The sequence below is a fragment of the Miscanthus floridulus genome, chromosome 15, assembly GCF_019320115.1.
Source record: "Miscanthus floridulus cultivar M001 chromosome 15, ASM1932011v1, whole genome shotgun sequence".
NCBI classification, from domain to species: Eukaryota; Viridiplantae; Streptophyta; class Magnoliopsida; order Poales; family Poaceae; genus Miscanthus; species Miscanthus floridulus.
This window is the reverse complement of record NC_089594.1, coordinates 70712002-70727384: the sequence shown is the minus strand read 5'-3', so window position 1 is coordinate 70727384 and position 15383 is coordinate 70712002. Positions and strand designations below refer to the sequence as shown.

The following is a 15383-nucleotide window of genomic DNA, read 5'->3' as shown; positions in this document are numbered from 1 at the left end:
TTCGGGATCATATAATAAATCTTGAGCATATAAGTACAGAGAAAATGCTCGCGGATCCGCTCACAAAGGGCTTACCACCCAACGTGTTCAGAGAACACGTAGCCGGCATGGGTTTAAGGGAAAGCCTATGATACCCGAACATACGAAGGGCCCAAAGAAAGTTTACATTTCAAAACGGAGAATTGTATTGTGGCTGTTAGTCTAACGGCACTAATTGCTGTGACGATGGGACGGTTCTATGCACTAATCTGTGATGAAATAGGATGGAAGCAAGAAAAATATGAATTGAAAGTTTTGAGTATGAAATTAAAGAACGAAGAATAGATGAGAGATCAAGGGGGAGAATGTTAGTATTGATCTCCCACCAGTTAGCCCCAATGGTCTAACTGGGTCTTGTCCTCGCGCCCTGATCGAGGGCGCCCAACCCTACATGGTTGGTGGGCCCCCGTCGCACAACGCTATAAAGGAAGGTGGGGGCCGGGGCTCGCGGTACGAGGTTTACCGCACCACCAGTCACCACACCGACATCCTAAACCCTAGACCCGATCGAAAGTAGGGGCGCTGCCAGCGACGGGAAGTACCACCGACGCCGGCAACGCCACCCGACGCTCACGCCGCCGCCGAGGACGCCACAGCGCCGACTCCCTCTCCACCGACCGTCGCTGCCGGCGCGCAGATGGCGTCCGTCAACGAAACCCCGGCCGGAGCTGCAACAACTACGGCATTTGACGGTTTGCCACCTATCACCCATCTCTCAATCTCTCTATGAAATCCAAATGCTCTATTACTGTGCTAAGTATCCCAATCCGATGAATATACTAAGAACATTAAATCTAACACTACGAACAAACTTACATGGGAACGAGCAAACTTCAAAAGCTCCACTTTTACAGTCACCAACAACCAAATACAAGTCCAAAATTCCAAGAACGGTGATCACGCACACTGCAGATCAAGAAGCGCTCATGGCACGACGACACCTGCTGCCATAGCCGGAGCAGCAGCCTTGCTGGTTTCCTGCAGCGAGATGACGGTCTCAAAGGCGCCGACGAGCGCCTTCACCTTGCTCTTCCTCGCCTCAGCGACGAGCCGGCTCGCCGTCTCCTCGATCACGTTGTTGAACAGCCCCGGCTCCTGCTTTTTCGTCTCCTTACCTTCCTGCCGCCGCCGGAGCACGACGACCTCGGTAGCCGCGTCTCTCGCTGCAGCGCCGCCACCGCCGCCGCCGATCCTCCGGCTGGCGATCCTGCCGCCTCTGCTCTTGGCTGTCGCGTCTGCCGCGGCTATGGCAGGCCTGAACCGGAGCCGTCTCGGGGTGCTGCCGTTGCTCTCGTCGGGGTTCAGTACCTTGCCCCGCCGGAACGTCAGCTTGCGAGGCGGCTGCGCTGGCACCACGGTGCTCGAGGTGGTGGCGGGCGCAGGCTTTGGCCTCCTTGCGGTTGCAGTTCTTGCAGTGTCGATTTTTTCTGTGGAAACGGAAGCTGAAAAATTGTCATTCTCGTGCAGCGCGAAAAATCAGTTTCCACAGAAAGAAGATTTGCCAACGATTAAGACCTGAGTGTATGTTGGCGTCAGAACCATTATTATTTACCAAAAAATGAGAAAAGAATTTACCCCAAAAAAGAAATAAGTAAACTTGCATTGAGAAGAAATGCACCTCAGTTCAGAAATTGCAAAGAGAAGCAGAAATGCACACCAGTTCAGAATAATATTTGCATCGAGTAGAGATGCACAATGTTGTAAATTTGTACCTTTGCGAGGTCCGATCTCTTTGTTGTTAGTCTCCAGTTTCCGCACTTTGGTGAAGCCGTTTTCAGAATTCTCTGTTTAGAATCCTTAGCATCAATACTAGAATTTCCTGTTCCAGAAACCTTCTTGCTGCTATTGATTGGGGGAGCAATTTTCTCTTTTCTGACTGTCCTCAACTTCACACCCGAGAGTGACTTGCCACACATGTTTATAGATCGAGATAGTTTCAGTGGACCTGTTTTTACCCTGTCTTCTCTCTTCTTTGGAAGAATTTGGGCATTCTTGCCAACATTGTTCCCTGTCATCTTTCTGTCAGTCTGTTTCCCTGAAGCAAGTGATGGAGATGGCGCAGTTTTCGTTGTCGAAGCCTTTAGCTTTGCCAACCTAGAAGGTTCTGCAGATGAATCCTTTGAGTTAGATGCTGAATGTACTTTGATCTCCTTAACTTTTTGCAGAGCTGATGTAACTGTAGGCCTGATTTTTCTCTCTGGGTTACTGAACTTGGTGGTAGCAGTAACATCTGCAGGTTTTCTTGCTGTCTTTGGTCCACTGGAGCTGTCAACTGCTATACGAGTAGATGTCAGATGCGATGTTCTTGCACTTTTCTGACTTGAGCCTTTGTCTCTCGTCATACTCAATGCGGCCTTCGCCTTTGGTTTAGACCCCTTAGGCAGACTCTCTGATTTAGTCCCAAGCAAGGCTTGTTCATGCTTCTCAGAGGCTATCACAGTCTGAGGAGTTCTGTTATCTGAACTTGCACACTCATTTTCTGATTGATCAGGCACAGGACGCACAGGTGACTGTCCCTCAACTCCGCATACACTGTCAGCAGGCAGAATGGTATCCTCAATGTGTTCGTCGGATTCATCGATGTCCTGGATAGCTAATGGCATCTCCAGCTCAATGCTTTCAGCTCCATCCAACGACTCCCCATCTCCACAGTCTGTCACATCATCATGAGAGACGACGAAGCATTCTGCATCAATTGGCAGGGTTCCAGCCACAGCAAGTTCAGATGCTTCAGCTGACGAATCTTCCACGTGGGGATTGCTTTCAGAATGATCAAGTACTTTTTCAAGTGGTGCTTTCAGAGTAATGAATTCAGGCTTAGAAGGAGCAGTACTGTTACCACCTTTTACATGAGAAACCTTGACCTTCTGGTCCTCCTTTGTTGGTCTGTTCTTTTGTGGTAGTATGATTTGAACCCGGTCACGTTCCATGTTCCCAGTGCTCGCACGGCGCAATTGCTTGCGACTAACAGGCCAATACTTCTTGGGTTCAGAGGAATGCTTGATCCCAAACTTGCAGTTGTCATGGCAAGAGCTCGTGGATGCTCTTAGGTAATGCGGGATCGGCTTTTCCTTCCTCTTGACATCAGGTGTCATGCTGCTGCCGTCCATGACTACTGGAGAATTTATCAGGAGGTCTCCGCATTTTGGTTCAGTTGATGCAGGAGTGGAGGTGACGGCCTCTTTGATCACTTGTTCAGTCATTAGAAGTGCAGATGCTGCAGTTACAGACACAGATGTGATGTGAGCAACACAAAAAAGGATGATATACTGATCTCAAACACAAGCACATAACTGTAGAGATGGCAACGGGGAATTCCCCGTCGGGTTTTGCCTCCCCATCCCCGTCCCCGCGGGGGAGAAATTTCCCCGTCCCCGTCCCCGCCAAGGCTCGCGGGGGACGATCTCTCCCCATCCCCGAACCCGAGCGGGGAAACATACCCGACCGGGTCCCCGTCCCCGCTATACAAAGATCTATAGTACTCAAATCAATTATACAGAAGAAGAAATGTCGACCATAGAACGCATCTTGCAACAAGAAATAAGATGCTTAGTTTAGAGACCGGCACACTTGCTTACAAAATTTGCAAAGAAATCGCACACAAGATCTCACAAATCCATTAAATCCACTTCTATATGCTCTAAGCGGGGCGGGTTTGCGGGGATCGGGTTCGGAGGATGGATCCCCATCCCCGTCCCCGCCAGCCCCGACGGGGATTGTTTTCCTACCATTTGGATCCCCATGGGGGAGAAATTGGCCCCGTCCCCGTCCCCTAATAGAGGAATTCCCCGCGGGGAATCAGGGATCGGGGCCCGTTGCCATCTTTACATAACTGCCCAAAAGGAGTGTGTTCACATTAAATCAGCTGTATATATTTTTCTTAAAAAAAAGAAAAAAAAAACTGTTGCCCATCATTGCCCTATCATATTTGGTGACTGAATGCACCTTTTCAGGGTCTTCATTGCAAAAGTACTTGGAACTTGTTGCAGAAGCACACAAGAAAGCATTTAAGGAGCTGTTGATTCCCCTTTAGTTCAACTAATTCCCACTAAACAAAAGGCTAATCAACATTGGTAATGGAAAGGGCTTGCGAGTTACTTATTGGTGCAAGTCAACCATATTGCCAAACCACCCCAAAACATATATTAGAATGTACTAAAATAATGAATCCAAAAATAATTCAGAGTGCAGAACATCAGCATCCTCTGTATTTTAATCCGTAACTACTACAGTGCCTAATCACGCAACCATATTTTATATACAAACCTTTTTATTTCCCTTCTGCTATCATACTGTAAAGATTGTAATCAGATCCTGGACAAAACTCGTGCAATTAATAATTGATTCTAATCTGTCATTGGCATGGCTGATACTTGTGGCTGTGGGTTTAGCAGCCAAGTTCACGCCAGTACCAACTCAGTTTGGCGTAAACATTGGCAAGACACGTGAAATGATTTTCATCCCTCCCCAGAATCAAACAACTAATGACTACACATACAGGGGCATCGAATTCAATCACATCTGAAAATATACCCGCACCAACACGAACGAAGACAGAAACATGAAACACGCATTGTTTCTGATGCGTTCTGCGTTTTGTCAGACAAATACCACAGGGGACTGACAAAAACAAACTCAAGAACCCGGATCGGATCGTCGAGGCAACTGAGCACCAGCGACGATAATCTCCAGGAAACGCAGGAACAGGCCGCCAGACATCCAGAAGGCAGGAACATGATCTAGAAGGTAATAAACATTTACCTCTCGCCGATCCTTGGTGGAGATTCAGATTTCGCAGATGCAGGCGAGACGGTGGCAGACAGGCAGAGGACGATCGACCCAAAGGAATGGCTTCCCTTGCCGCCGCCGCCGAACGGAGGAGGAGCTGGTCGAGAGGGAGAGGGAAGGGGTCGCTGGGTGATGAGTTGGAGCCTGGGAGGAATGGAAAACGTGGGAAAGGGAGGCAGAGGGGTGTGACCCTGTGTGTGAGGGAGGAAAAGGCACGTGCACCGGGTTCATGGACCTGTGAGCTGTGACGGTGGCTTTTCGGTTTTTTGGTTTTGGATGGAGTTAGAAGTGGTTTTAGAGGTTCCAACAAACCGGTAAGCTTAGATTTGCAGGGCTCGAAGCCTGACCAGTGGTTTAGAGAGGAGATGTTTTATTTTTTTATTTTAATGGGTTTTATTTTAATAAAAATATCTGTTATAATTTATGAGCCTAAAATAGGGTGTTTGGATGAGACTGGGTTTGAGGTTCGTGAGTTGAGGTTGATTAGCCGGGTAAGTTGGATCTAGTACGGGCATGAATGTAAGAATGCATGAGAATGTTTACCCATTATTGAAAGTTTTTATTGGAAAAAAGGAAACAAACGCTTACACAAGAGAATTCAGGAAATTAAAGAAAGGAAGAAAGAAGAGGAGATCTAGAATTACAATTAAGCATGTAACCATTGCTCCAACAAAAGGGTAATAAAATCTCAAAAAAGAACAAAAGGGTAATTTTTTTTTGTCATATGAAATGCTAGGGCAATTTGTTCCTTGAACCTACATTTGATGCGAAGATGGATGGTTGCACTTGTTCAAATATGAAGTCATTGTGTGTTGTCCAGACACTTCAGCTCATGAGAATTACTTCCTCCGTTAAGTCGTTTTGACTTTTTTGGTACATTGAATTTGTTATGTATTTGGACATAGTATGTGTCTAGATACATAGTAAATTTGATGTACTAGAAACAATCGAAGCGACTTATAATTTGAAAACGAAGGAAGTATGATTTTCATGAAGAAAGGGCATGTATTTGGACATAGCATGTGTCTAGATACATAGTAAATTTGATGTACTAGAAACAATCGAAGCGACTTATAATTTGAAAACGAAGGAAGTATGATTTTCATGAAGAAAGGGCAGTCGGCTTTTGTTTATATATATATATATATATATATATATATATATATATATATATATATATATATATATATATATATATATAGGGAGAGGCTATTCAGTAGCCGGCTACAAAATAAGTTATTCTGTAGCCACCTCCATTTACTATAATTTTATATACTAATTTACCATAATATAAATACATATTTACGATAGTTGGGTTACTATAACACATGGGTATATTTACTATAACGTTATATTAAACCACTTAGTAAGGAGTTACTATAATCTCGTAAAATAACATAGTAATTATCGTAACTCAAAGTGGCTACAGAATAAGTTATTCTGTAGCCAGCTACAGAATAGTAGTTCTATATATATATATATATATATATATATATATATATATATATATATATATATATATGTGTGTGTGTGTGTGTGTGTGTGTGTGTGTGTGTGTGTGTGTGTGTGTGTGTGTGTATAATCTCCTGCAGCTCGCAGCCCTAGAAATCTAAAAAAATCTTCTAAGCATAAGACATGATGAAAACTTGGGGCATGTTTGATATCATGGCGAGGCTGGTTCGTCCCGTAGACTTGTCCCAGGCGAGCCAGGGCCTGTCCGAAGTGGTGCAAAGCCACTTGTTCGGTTGCCTGTACCAAATGGACCTGACCCAGTAGAGATTGTGTTTAATAGGATGTATAGATGGATGTGTACGGATCGTGTGCAAACTAAGCTTCCCGTGTAAACATGTAAACTAGCGACGTGGGCTCTAGGATCGTGATCTGATGGCTCCTGAGAGAGGTGGGAAATATTTGCACTTCAACGCCCGCAGCATCCCACCGGTTCGTAGATTTTTTTCACGTTACCCCCTCCTCCGTTCCGTCCTCCGTTCCGTTTGGCCGTCGTCTGGATCGCGAGTTTGCTTCGTCGGTTCGCTGGATCGCGGTTCGCTGGATCGCGACCGCCGCGCCGGCCTGGATCGCGCCGCCGCCCAACATCGCGCGGCCGCCCAACATCGCACAACATCGCGCCGCCGCCCAACATCGCGCCGCGGCCCAACATCGCGCTGCCGCCGGACTGGTTCGCCTGGTTTGCGCCGCCGGCCTTGTTCGTCGCCGGCCTGGGTCGCATCGAGAAGCCACCACGAGGGCCTGCAACGTCGTCGCTGGAGCAGCAGGGCCATCCACCACGAAGCCGGCGATCTTGCTGGACGTGAGACCCTCCATCTCCGATTTAGTCAGCCCCTCCATCTCTCCTTCCTCTGCCCTATGTCTGCAGAAACTCGCGCCGCAGCCGCAAACTATTTCATCACAGTGCATATGATGAAAACTTGCAGGTCATACTGTGATGATGGAGCCCCATCCGGCAGCGTCCACCGTGGAGACGAAGGACCCCCGTCCGATGGCCACGAACTCCACTCCGATGGTGCTCACGAACTCCGACCTAACGCTGAGCACGGGCTCGCCTCCGTCGTTGGCCACGAACGCCGCCGCAATGCTGCCTATGATCCCAGGAACACACGGCCCCGATGCAGGTTTGTTTTTTCTACAAAACTTTCATCTTTACTATCACATTGACTACGCTCATTGGTAATGTCGTCGTTAACATGCAGTCCTGTCCATCATGGACGTCGATGCTGGAGTTGTAGCCCACGTTGAGGAACCAAGCACACCACGGACTATACCTTCTCCTAATATAGCAGATAAGTGCAAAGCAAATAAAAAGCCTGTGGTGGGAATGACTTTTGATACACTCAAGGCTGCGGAGATTTTTTACAAAGACTATGCACACGATGCTGGTTTCTCGGTTCGTGTTGGTGCACATAGGAAGGAGAATGAGGTAATATTGTACCAGAGGTATTTGTGCTCAAATGAAGGATATAGGAAGAAGAGCGAAGAAGAAGTTAGTGAGCAGCCCGGGAAAAAAAAGAAGACATCAAATGTGATGGACACCCGATGTGGTTGTGAGGCTCATATTGTTGTCAAGCTTGACAATGAGAAGAAGTATCAAATATTGTCATTTGTTGAGGAGCACAATCATGTTTTCGTGTCGCCAGATAAGAGGCACCTGCTACGATCCAACCGTCAAGTTAGTGAGAGGGCAAAGAGTACTTTGTTCAACTGTCATAAGGCTAGCATTGGCACGTCACAGGCATTTCGACTTCTCCAAGTCACTGACGGTGGATTTAAGCATGTTGGTTGCACGCTGAGGGATTTGAAGAACTACTACCGTGACCTGAGGACCAAAATCAAAGATGCTGATGCACATATGTTTGTGCATCAACTTGAGCGAAAGAAGGAAGCAAATCCTGCCTTCTTTTATGAGTTTATGGTGGATAAAGAAGGACGACTTGTGCGTGTCTTCTGGGCAGATGCCACATGTAGAAAAAATTGCAGTGTTTTTGGTGATGTGCTTTCGGTAGATTCTACATATACTACCAACCAATATGATATGAAGTTTGTGCCATTCACTGGGGTCAATCATCACTTGCAAAGTGTTTTCCTTGGCGCAGCGTTTCTGGCTGATGAAAAGATCGACTCATATGTATGGTTGTTTCAGACCTTTCTTAAGGCTACTGGTGGAGTAGCACCTCATCTAATCATAACAGATGAAGATGCGAGCATGAAGGCTGCTATTGCTCAGGTTCTACCAAATACAACTCATAGACTTTGCATGTGGCATATCATGGATAAGGTTCCTGAGAAGGTTGGGCCAGACATAAAAAATGATGAGGACTTCTGGAAATTATTAAACGAGTGTGTTTGGGGCTCCGAGAATTCAGATGAGTTTGAGTCTAAATGGAATTCTATCATGACAACGTATGTGCTCACTGAAAATGAGTGGTTTTCCACAAAGTTCGCCAGCCGAGAATCATGGATCCCAGCATACTTTATGGACATACCTCTAGCAGGACTTCTTAGGACTACATCACGATCGGAAAGTGCAAATTCTTTCTTTAACCGTTTCATTCATCGAAAATTATCCTTTGTTGAGTTTTGGCTGAGGTTTTCAACAGCTTTGGAGTGCCAGCGCGAAGAGGAGTTGATAGCCGACAATAAAAGTCTTCACTCCAACCGTACATTGATGACACCTTGGGTCATGGAGAAGCAGTGTAGTGTTGTATATACTCATGAAATTTTCAACAAGTTTCAGGAACAACTAATGGTTGCAAGAGACCATTGCATTATTCAAGGAATTTCAGAGAATGATGATAAAAAAATTGTCACTATTAGCAGCCAATCTGGTAAAGAGCGAGTAGTTCAAATGAACAAATCAAACTTGTTTGGTATGTGCTCTTGCAAATTTTATGAGTCCTATGGCATCCCATGTCGTCATATCATTCAAGTGCTTAGAGGCGAAAAACAAAATGAGATACCACCAATTTATTTTATAAAAAGGTGGGATATGAGGTGTAAAAGGTGAGTTTACAGAGTTGTTTTGTTTTATATAGACGGACTGTTTTTACATGTGCAATATTTCTGATTGGTTGTTTTATTTCATAGAGAAGTGACATTTGATGAGGAAGGTAACCTACTGGATGAAAAGGCTAAAGATCCTGTGGAGGAAGCAATGGCGAGAAAAATTTCAGATTCACGTAACAAGTTTGAAGAGCTAATCCAGATGGCCAAGAACTCTGAACAAGGAATAGAATTTTTATATTCTAGCTTATCAAACCTTGTACAACCTCTTCAAAATATCGTTCCTGCTGCTACAGCCAGTAAACAAGATGAGTTCGAATCGTTCCTTGGTGGAAAAATTCCACAAGAAGTTGAGATACATCCACCAAATGATATCAACTCCAGAGGGCGAAGCAAAAGAATCAAGAAGGGCAAGGAGCAGAAGGCGCCCAGAAAACGGATGTGTGGAAAATGCAAGCAATTAGTGGCTCATGACGCACGTAATTGCCCGCTCAATGGTGTGGAAAATGCAAGCAATTAGTGAGCTCTGAATATTTCTAGGTTCATTTTGTTAAGACATGGAAGGTTTATGTTACTGGATATTTTTAAACATGTCGTTTATACTTTGTCTTGTGTCCTCTGAATATTTCATTGCATTAAGCAAAGAATTTCGCTTGTTTGAATTAAGCATTGGGGAGAACACACTCGGAAGGGAGAACGTTCAGAATCCAGCAGATGATCTAGTCCCATCGTCAGGCCTGAACCACCACCTCGGCGAGCTCCTGGAAAAGGGGACGGGACACGGACGTGACCGGCGGCGAACCAGGCCTTGTTCGTCGAGCGACCGGACGTGGGCGGGATGTCGTGGCCGGTTGCGATGAGGCGCGACTGGAGGAAGTCGAGCGATCCGTGGTGGCGCACGGCGCGGCGGCGATCCGAGGACCGCGATGTTGGGCGGCGGCGCGATCCAGGTGACGATCGATCGGGGGGAATCGCGTACGTAACGTAACGATCGCGACCGATCGATGTTTCGCGTACGTAACGATCGCGAGATCGCGATCCCGAACGGCGGACTGACGGCCAAACGGAGGAGGGGGTCACGTGAAAAAATTCAACGAACCGGTGAGATGCTGCGGGCGTTTAAGTGCAAATATTTCCCACCTCTCTCAGGAGCCATCAGATCACGATCCTAGAGCCCACGTCGCTAGTTTACATGTTTACACGGGAAGCTTAGTTTGCACACGATCCGTTCCCTGGATGTATATGATCACCTCGCATCTGGAATATGGTGGCGTTACCTCCCCCTCTCTTGTTGGTATTCCATCGAGCAGTTGGTTGACGACGGCGAGGAACACAAGCTGGACCAGCACCACCACGACAGAGCTTGGAGTCGGCAGCCGCGGAGGCATGCTCGGCGGCCATGGCGATCAGCGGCGACGGCGAGGACCCCGACAACGGCCACTACAACAGGTCCTTCCCGGTCATGCGCCCCGACGAGTACACCCTCTTCTTCGCCAACTGCGCCCCGGAGGCACTCGTCTCCATGAACACCACTGCCATGGGCGAGCTAGACGGTGCCCTCCTCCTCCTCCCAGAAGGGCTCGTCGTCGTCGTCAGGCCAGCAGAATGAGGAGATGGAGGTGGAGACGGAAGCGTCGGGCCCACGGAGGAGAGCTCGCCGCCGGCGTAGGTGAGGCTCTTGCGCAGCTTCCGCCTGGCCCGCTGCTCGTGGTGGTCGAGCACCCCCGCGGCGACGCCATGGACGCCGCCATCGCGGTCGCGGAAGAGCTGAGGCGCGCGCGGGGGAAGGGGCGGATCTGGCACAGGATGAGCGGCAGCCCTGCTCTGGTTCGACATCGGCGACGGCCTTGCATCGGACTCGGGCGCTCCCGCACTGCGGAGATGAAGTATATAACAGTGAATCAAACACGGGAGTTGCATCCAGGAGCGCAGCCAGGCCCTCGGGCCACCGCATCAAACACGCCCTTGGCAGCTCTATATTTTTGCTTTTGAGAAGTTCTCTTGTATTTAGCCTATCCTATAATAATAGCCTGAAGAAAACTCTGTCTTTGTTTTGACAGGAATGTATTCAAAGCTATTTAAAAGCCATGTGGAATATTATGTGACAATTAGAGATATGTAAGCCTTTGCTGAAGTGTACATTGGAGAGCCCCAAACTTATACCCATTGGCCATTGATCATGTTCCGAGGTGGCCGGTAAACCTAAGTAATAGCTGTTCCAATTCCTGGAACTGATGAACACCTTGTATAGTTGTATGTGTATATATTGGTAAAGGCACGATGTAAAGCACCCTTTCTTGATCTTTTGCAAAGTTAAATTTTTATTACTTGCAAAGGTAAAGACCTTAGGCCAGCATTGAGAAAGAGTCTGTCTACCCAACAACCATGTGTTTTATAGAGTTTCAACACATGAATTTTTTTGCACTATAGAATTATGATCCAACAGCCATTATCCTCCTTCTACCTCCAGCCTTCTACATCCAGTCTTCTTCTACTTCCAGACAATTAAGATCATAGATCCACAGATTACAAGAAACAATTTTTTTTCTATAAAAGGACAAATCGCATGCATCGTAGCAATCGCATGGTCTCGGGGCCAGTGGCCCAGTTCTGCACTGCTGCACGTGTCGCCATCCCTGTCATGGGTCATCGGTGTGTGGGAATCGAATCGGAAGGTGCAGTTTCGGGTGGGGACAGGCCGAGAAACAGTTGAAAAGAGAGGAGAGAGGGATAAAAAAAATCCATGTGTTTTTTTTTTGCTAAAATATATATGTGTTGTATAGCATTTCTGTTGAAAAAACACTATAATATTATATCAAGAAAGAAGTACTTCTTAAAAAAAGAAAGTGTGTAGCTAGTGAATTTTTCCTTTGTCGAGAAACCACACAGGTTGATCACAAACACGCAATCAATGTCTCTTGTCTGTGTCATTTATTAGGAGGTCCTTAGTCCCTCGGCCTCTCCGTAGATAGAAAAATATGATCGGAATAAAGATAAATGACACCAACAAGATACATATATTTTTGCTTCACATCTGCAGTTAGTAGATTTTTTTTGGTCATACAGAGATCTATGAAGACCTTTGGAAGGTCGATGTTATTTCTCAAACGACTCAGAGTATTCAGGACAGGTGATTTAATATTCAAATTTCTTTCGCAACTTTGTTAGTAGTTTTAATTTCGTAATGCTCTCTACAGACACGCGTCTTCGTTGGGTTTGAGGACCAGATCTGACCGACCCATTATTAAAAAACATCTAGACGCTTCCATCGGATGCCTCGTGCCGTGCGCCGTCGGCACCTCTGCCTCGTGCTGTGCTCCCCCGCACCCGCGTCAACAAGCTTTCATTGTGCGGCAGCAAGTAGATGAGCACATGTTGCAACCGTATGTTTCATACGTTTCAAATGTATGTTGCATATGGATGTTGCAAAAGTAGATCTGGTGTTGCATATGTTGTAATGGCTATACACGTGTGTTGCAAGTGTATGTTAAGTGCTTCAGCTATTTCAAACGTATGTTGCAAGTGTTTCATCTGGATGTTTCATATATTGCAGTAGTTGTACACGTACGTTGCAAGTGTGTTTTCCAAATGTTTCAGCTGTTTTCATCTGGATGTTGCATGTTTTCATCTGGATGCTGCATATATTGCAGTAGTTGTACACGTATGTTGTAAGTGTGTTTTTCAAATGTTTCAACCGTTTTATCTGGATGTTGTTGTTTTCATCTGGATGTTGCATATTGTTGCAGTGGCTATACACGTATGTTGCAAGTGTATGTTCCAAATGTTTCACCTATTTCTGACGTATGTTGCAAACGTTTTATCTGGATGTTGCATATGTTGCAGTGGTTATACACATATGTTGCAAACGTATGTTTCAATTATTTCACCTGGTTTTAGTATGTTGCAGTAGATGCTGCTCCCCACGCGCTCTGACTCGCGGGCATGCACGCGCTGCACGTACCCTCCAACGCTACCTATCTCTGTCATGCAGGCCAGCTCCTATAGTCGGACGTGCACGCAACGACGATCAGTGCCCAAATGGTCGAGCACTCCCTGGTCAAAGTGCATGTGCGCATGACATAGAACCAGGCGCCCCTGCACCACCAGGCTTCCCCCACGGTAGAGCACGCAGCCAGGTCAACACAGATACGCGTGCTGTGCTCCCACCCTTTCTCTCTTGCATGTAGCTAGGCGGGGCCCACGCACATGCTCTCCCATGCAGGCGCAACAGCAGCACGCGCGGACCCAGCAGCAGCGGGCACGGACGCAACCGCAGCAGCACGCTCGGGGCGCAGCAAGTCAGGAGGCACAACAGCAGCACGCACGGACCCAGCAGCCACAGGCGCGGCGCGAAAAGCACGCAGGCGCTGGCGTAGTAGCACGCGGGTGCGTGGGCGTCTGGACGTTCACGCGCTAGCATGACTCTTTTAGTTTTTTTTCATTTTGATAAGCCTTTTATTATTCAGGAATTCGTGGAACAACCCATCTTCGTAAAAAGTACAGTGCACGTAACAAAAGCTATCAACGGTGCTGAACTGAACCCCAACCCACCGACCTCATGACATCGCCGCTACGGGTGCATAGACCGAGCCCATGCGTGCAAAGCTAAACGGCCCCATCATCTCCATCTAGCCATCCCATTAAACTGGGTAGAAAATGAAAATGTGATTAGACAGGACAGATGGAATCAGCTGAACTGAACCCACCGACCTCGCCCATCTAAATCTGTCTCACTCGTTGACAAACCATAACCATGCGCTTCTCACGTGGAGACAATTAACAAGCTAGTTACCCTACACTATAGAGTGCTTTCTGCTATTTGTTTATGCCACTTCTCTCAACTCTACAGTGGTAATGGTATATCTGTACTTTTTCTTTGAAGGGAAATGGTATATCTATACTTAGTGCAGAAGCAGTACAGTGAATATTTAACATCATGTGCGCAATCACGTTGATGTTTGGACAGACCTTGATCCGATCTCGAGTGCGTCGGTTGACTACGTGATGCCGAGAACATTATTGTCTTATCTCTGTCCTAAATCATTTAAAAGTTTTGTTATGTTTCGATGAATCTTTCTAGATTGAGTTTGAACTTCAACTTTTGCAACAAAGTACGTATATTGATGCACTATGGATTTGCATTGTTTCAAAATTTTCTAAATCACGGAAGTATGATTTTTTGAAAAAGTTTGCATGCTTATACCAACCTTTACTAAAAATAGTACTACATGGACATGGTAAGCTGTATACTCCTATGTACTTATCCGTGTATGGAATTGAAGGTACTTGTGTACGGGGCGGACCTGTCATCACAGTGGGGTGGGACACTGTGGCCGGGCCGGCCCCGCCGCAGGTAGCCGGCGGCGTGACAGTCTAAAGGACCGGCGAGCCGCCTCCGCCTCCGCCTCCGCCGGCCGGTTGAAGAGGAAGTGCCTATCCGGCTATCGGTTGTTTTTTGGCTGCCTAGACGTGTGAACTAGAGGCCCAACTACTGAACTGCCAAGACTTGGGCCTGGCTTGTTGGATCTGCTGGGCACTGGCCCAAGTCATGACTCGCCCAACAGGCCTAGTAGTGCTAGTGGCCAACACCGTCCCGAAGTCCCGTGCACCCTGTCTCCTTGCCTCCGTCGGAGGAAAAGCTGTTTTACCTAGGAACTGGAATCAGCAATGGAGGACCAGGCATCTGGAAACGGCTATGGAGACTGGACTGCCCGCCGAAAGGCAAGCATTTCCTTTGGAGAATGAGCCACAATACTCTAGCTGTGAAGAGGGTCCTAAAACGCAGGGGGTGAAAACTGACACTCTTTGCAGTGTATGCAACAGACTAGATGAAGACGGAGGGCATTTATTTTTTAAGTGCAAAGAAGTTAAGATTGCTTGGCGTGAACGGAATCTGGAAGATATTCGGTGTAAACTGTTGGAAGCCGGGTCAGCAAGAGGAGTGATGGAGGTAATCTTGGGCTTGCAAGGGAAGGAGCAACTCACCGTTACCCTGCTGTTGTGGACGTGGTGGGACGAAAGCAACAAGAGAAGAGAAG

The 15383-nt window shown here is 46.9% G+C and overlaps 1 protein-coding gene and 1 pseudogene across 1 annotated transcript; one reads left to right on the top strand and one right to left on the bottom strand.

The window, feature by feature from the left end:
- Positions 1 to 826: 826 nt before the first annotated feature.
- On the bottom strand, positions 827 to 11173 carry LOC136509545 (uncharacterized; annotated as a pseudogene).
- LOC136509544 (protein FAR1-RELATED SEQUENCE 5-like) lies at positions 6760 to 10616 on the top strand. Its single transcript, XM_066504310.1, has 5 exons — positions 6760 to 7138; positions 7263 to 7460; positions 7539 to 9345; positions 9430 to 9864; positions 10013 to 10616. Exons 2-5 carry the CDS (start codon positions 7274 to 7276, stop codon positions 10203 to 10205), a joined length of 2622 nt encoding a protein of 873 aa, XP_066360407.1. The 5' UTR covers positions 6760 to 7138; positions 7263 to 7273; the 3' UTR covers positions 10206 to 10616.
- Positions 11174 to 15383: the final 4210 nt, after the last annotated feature.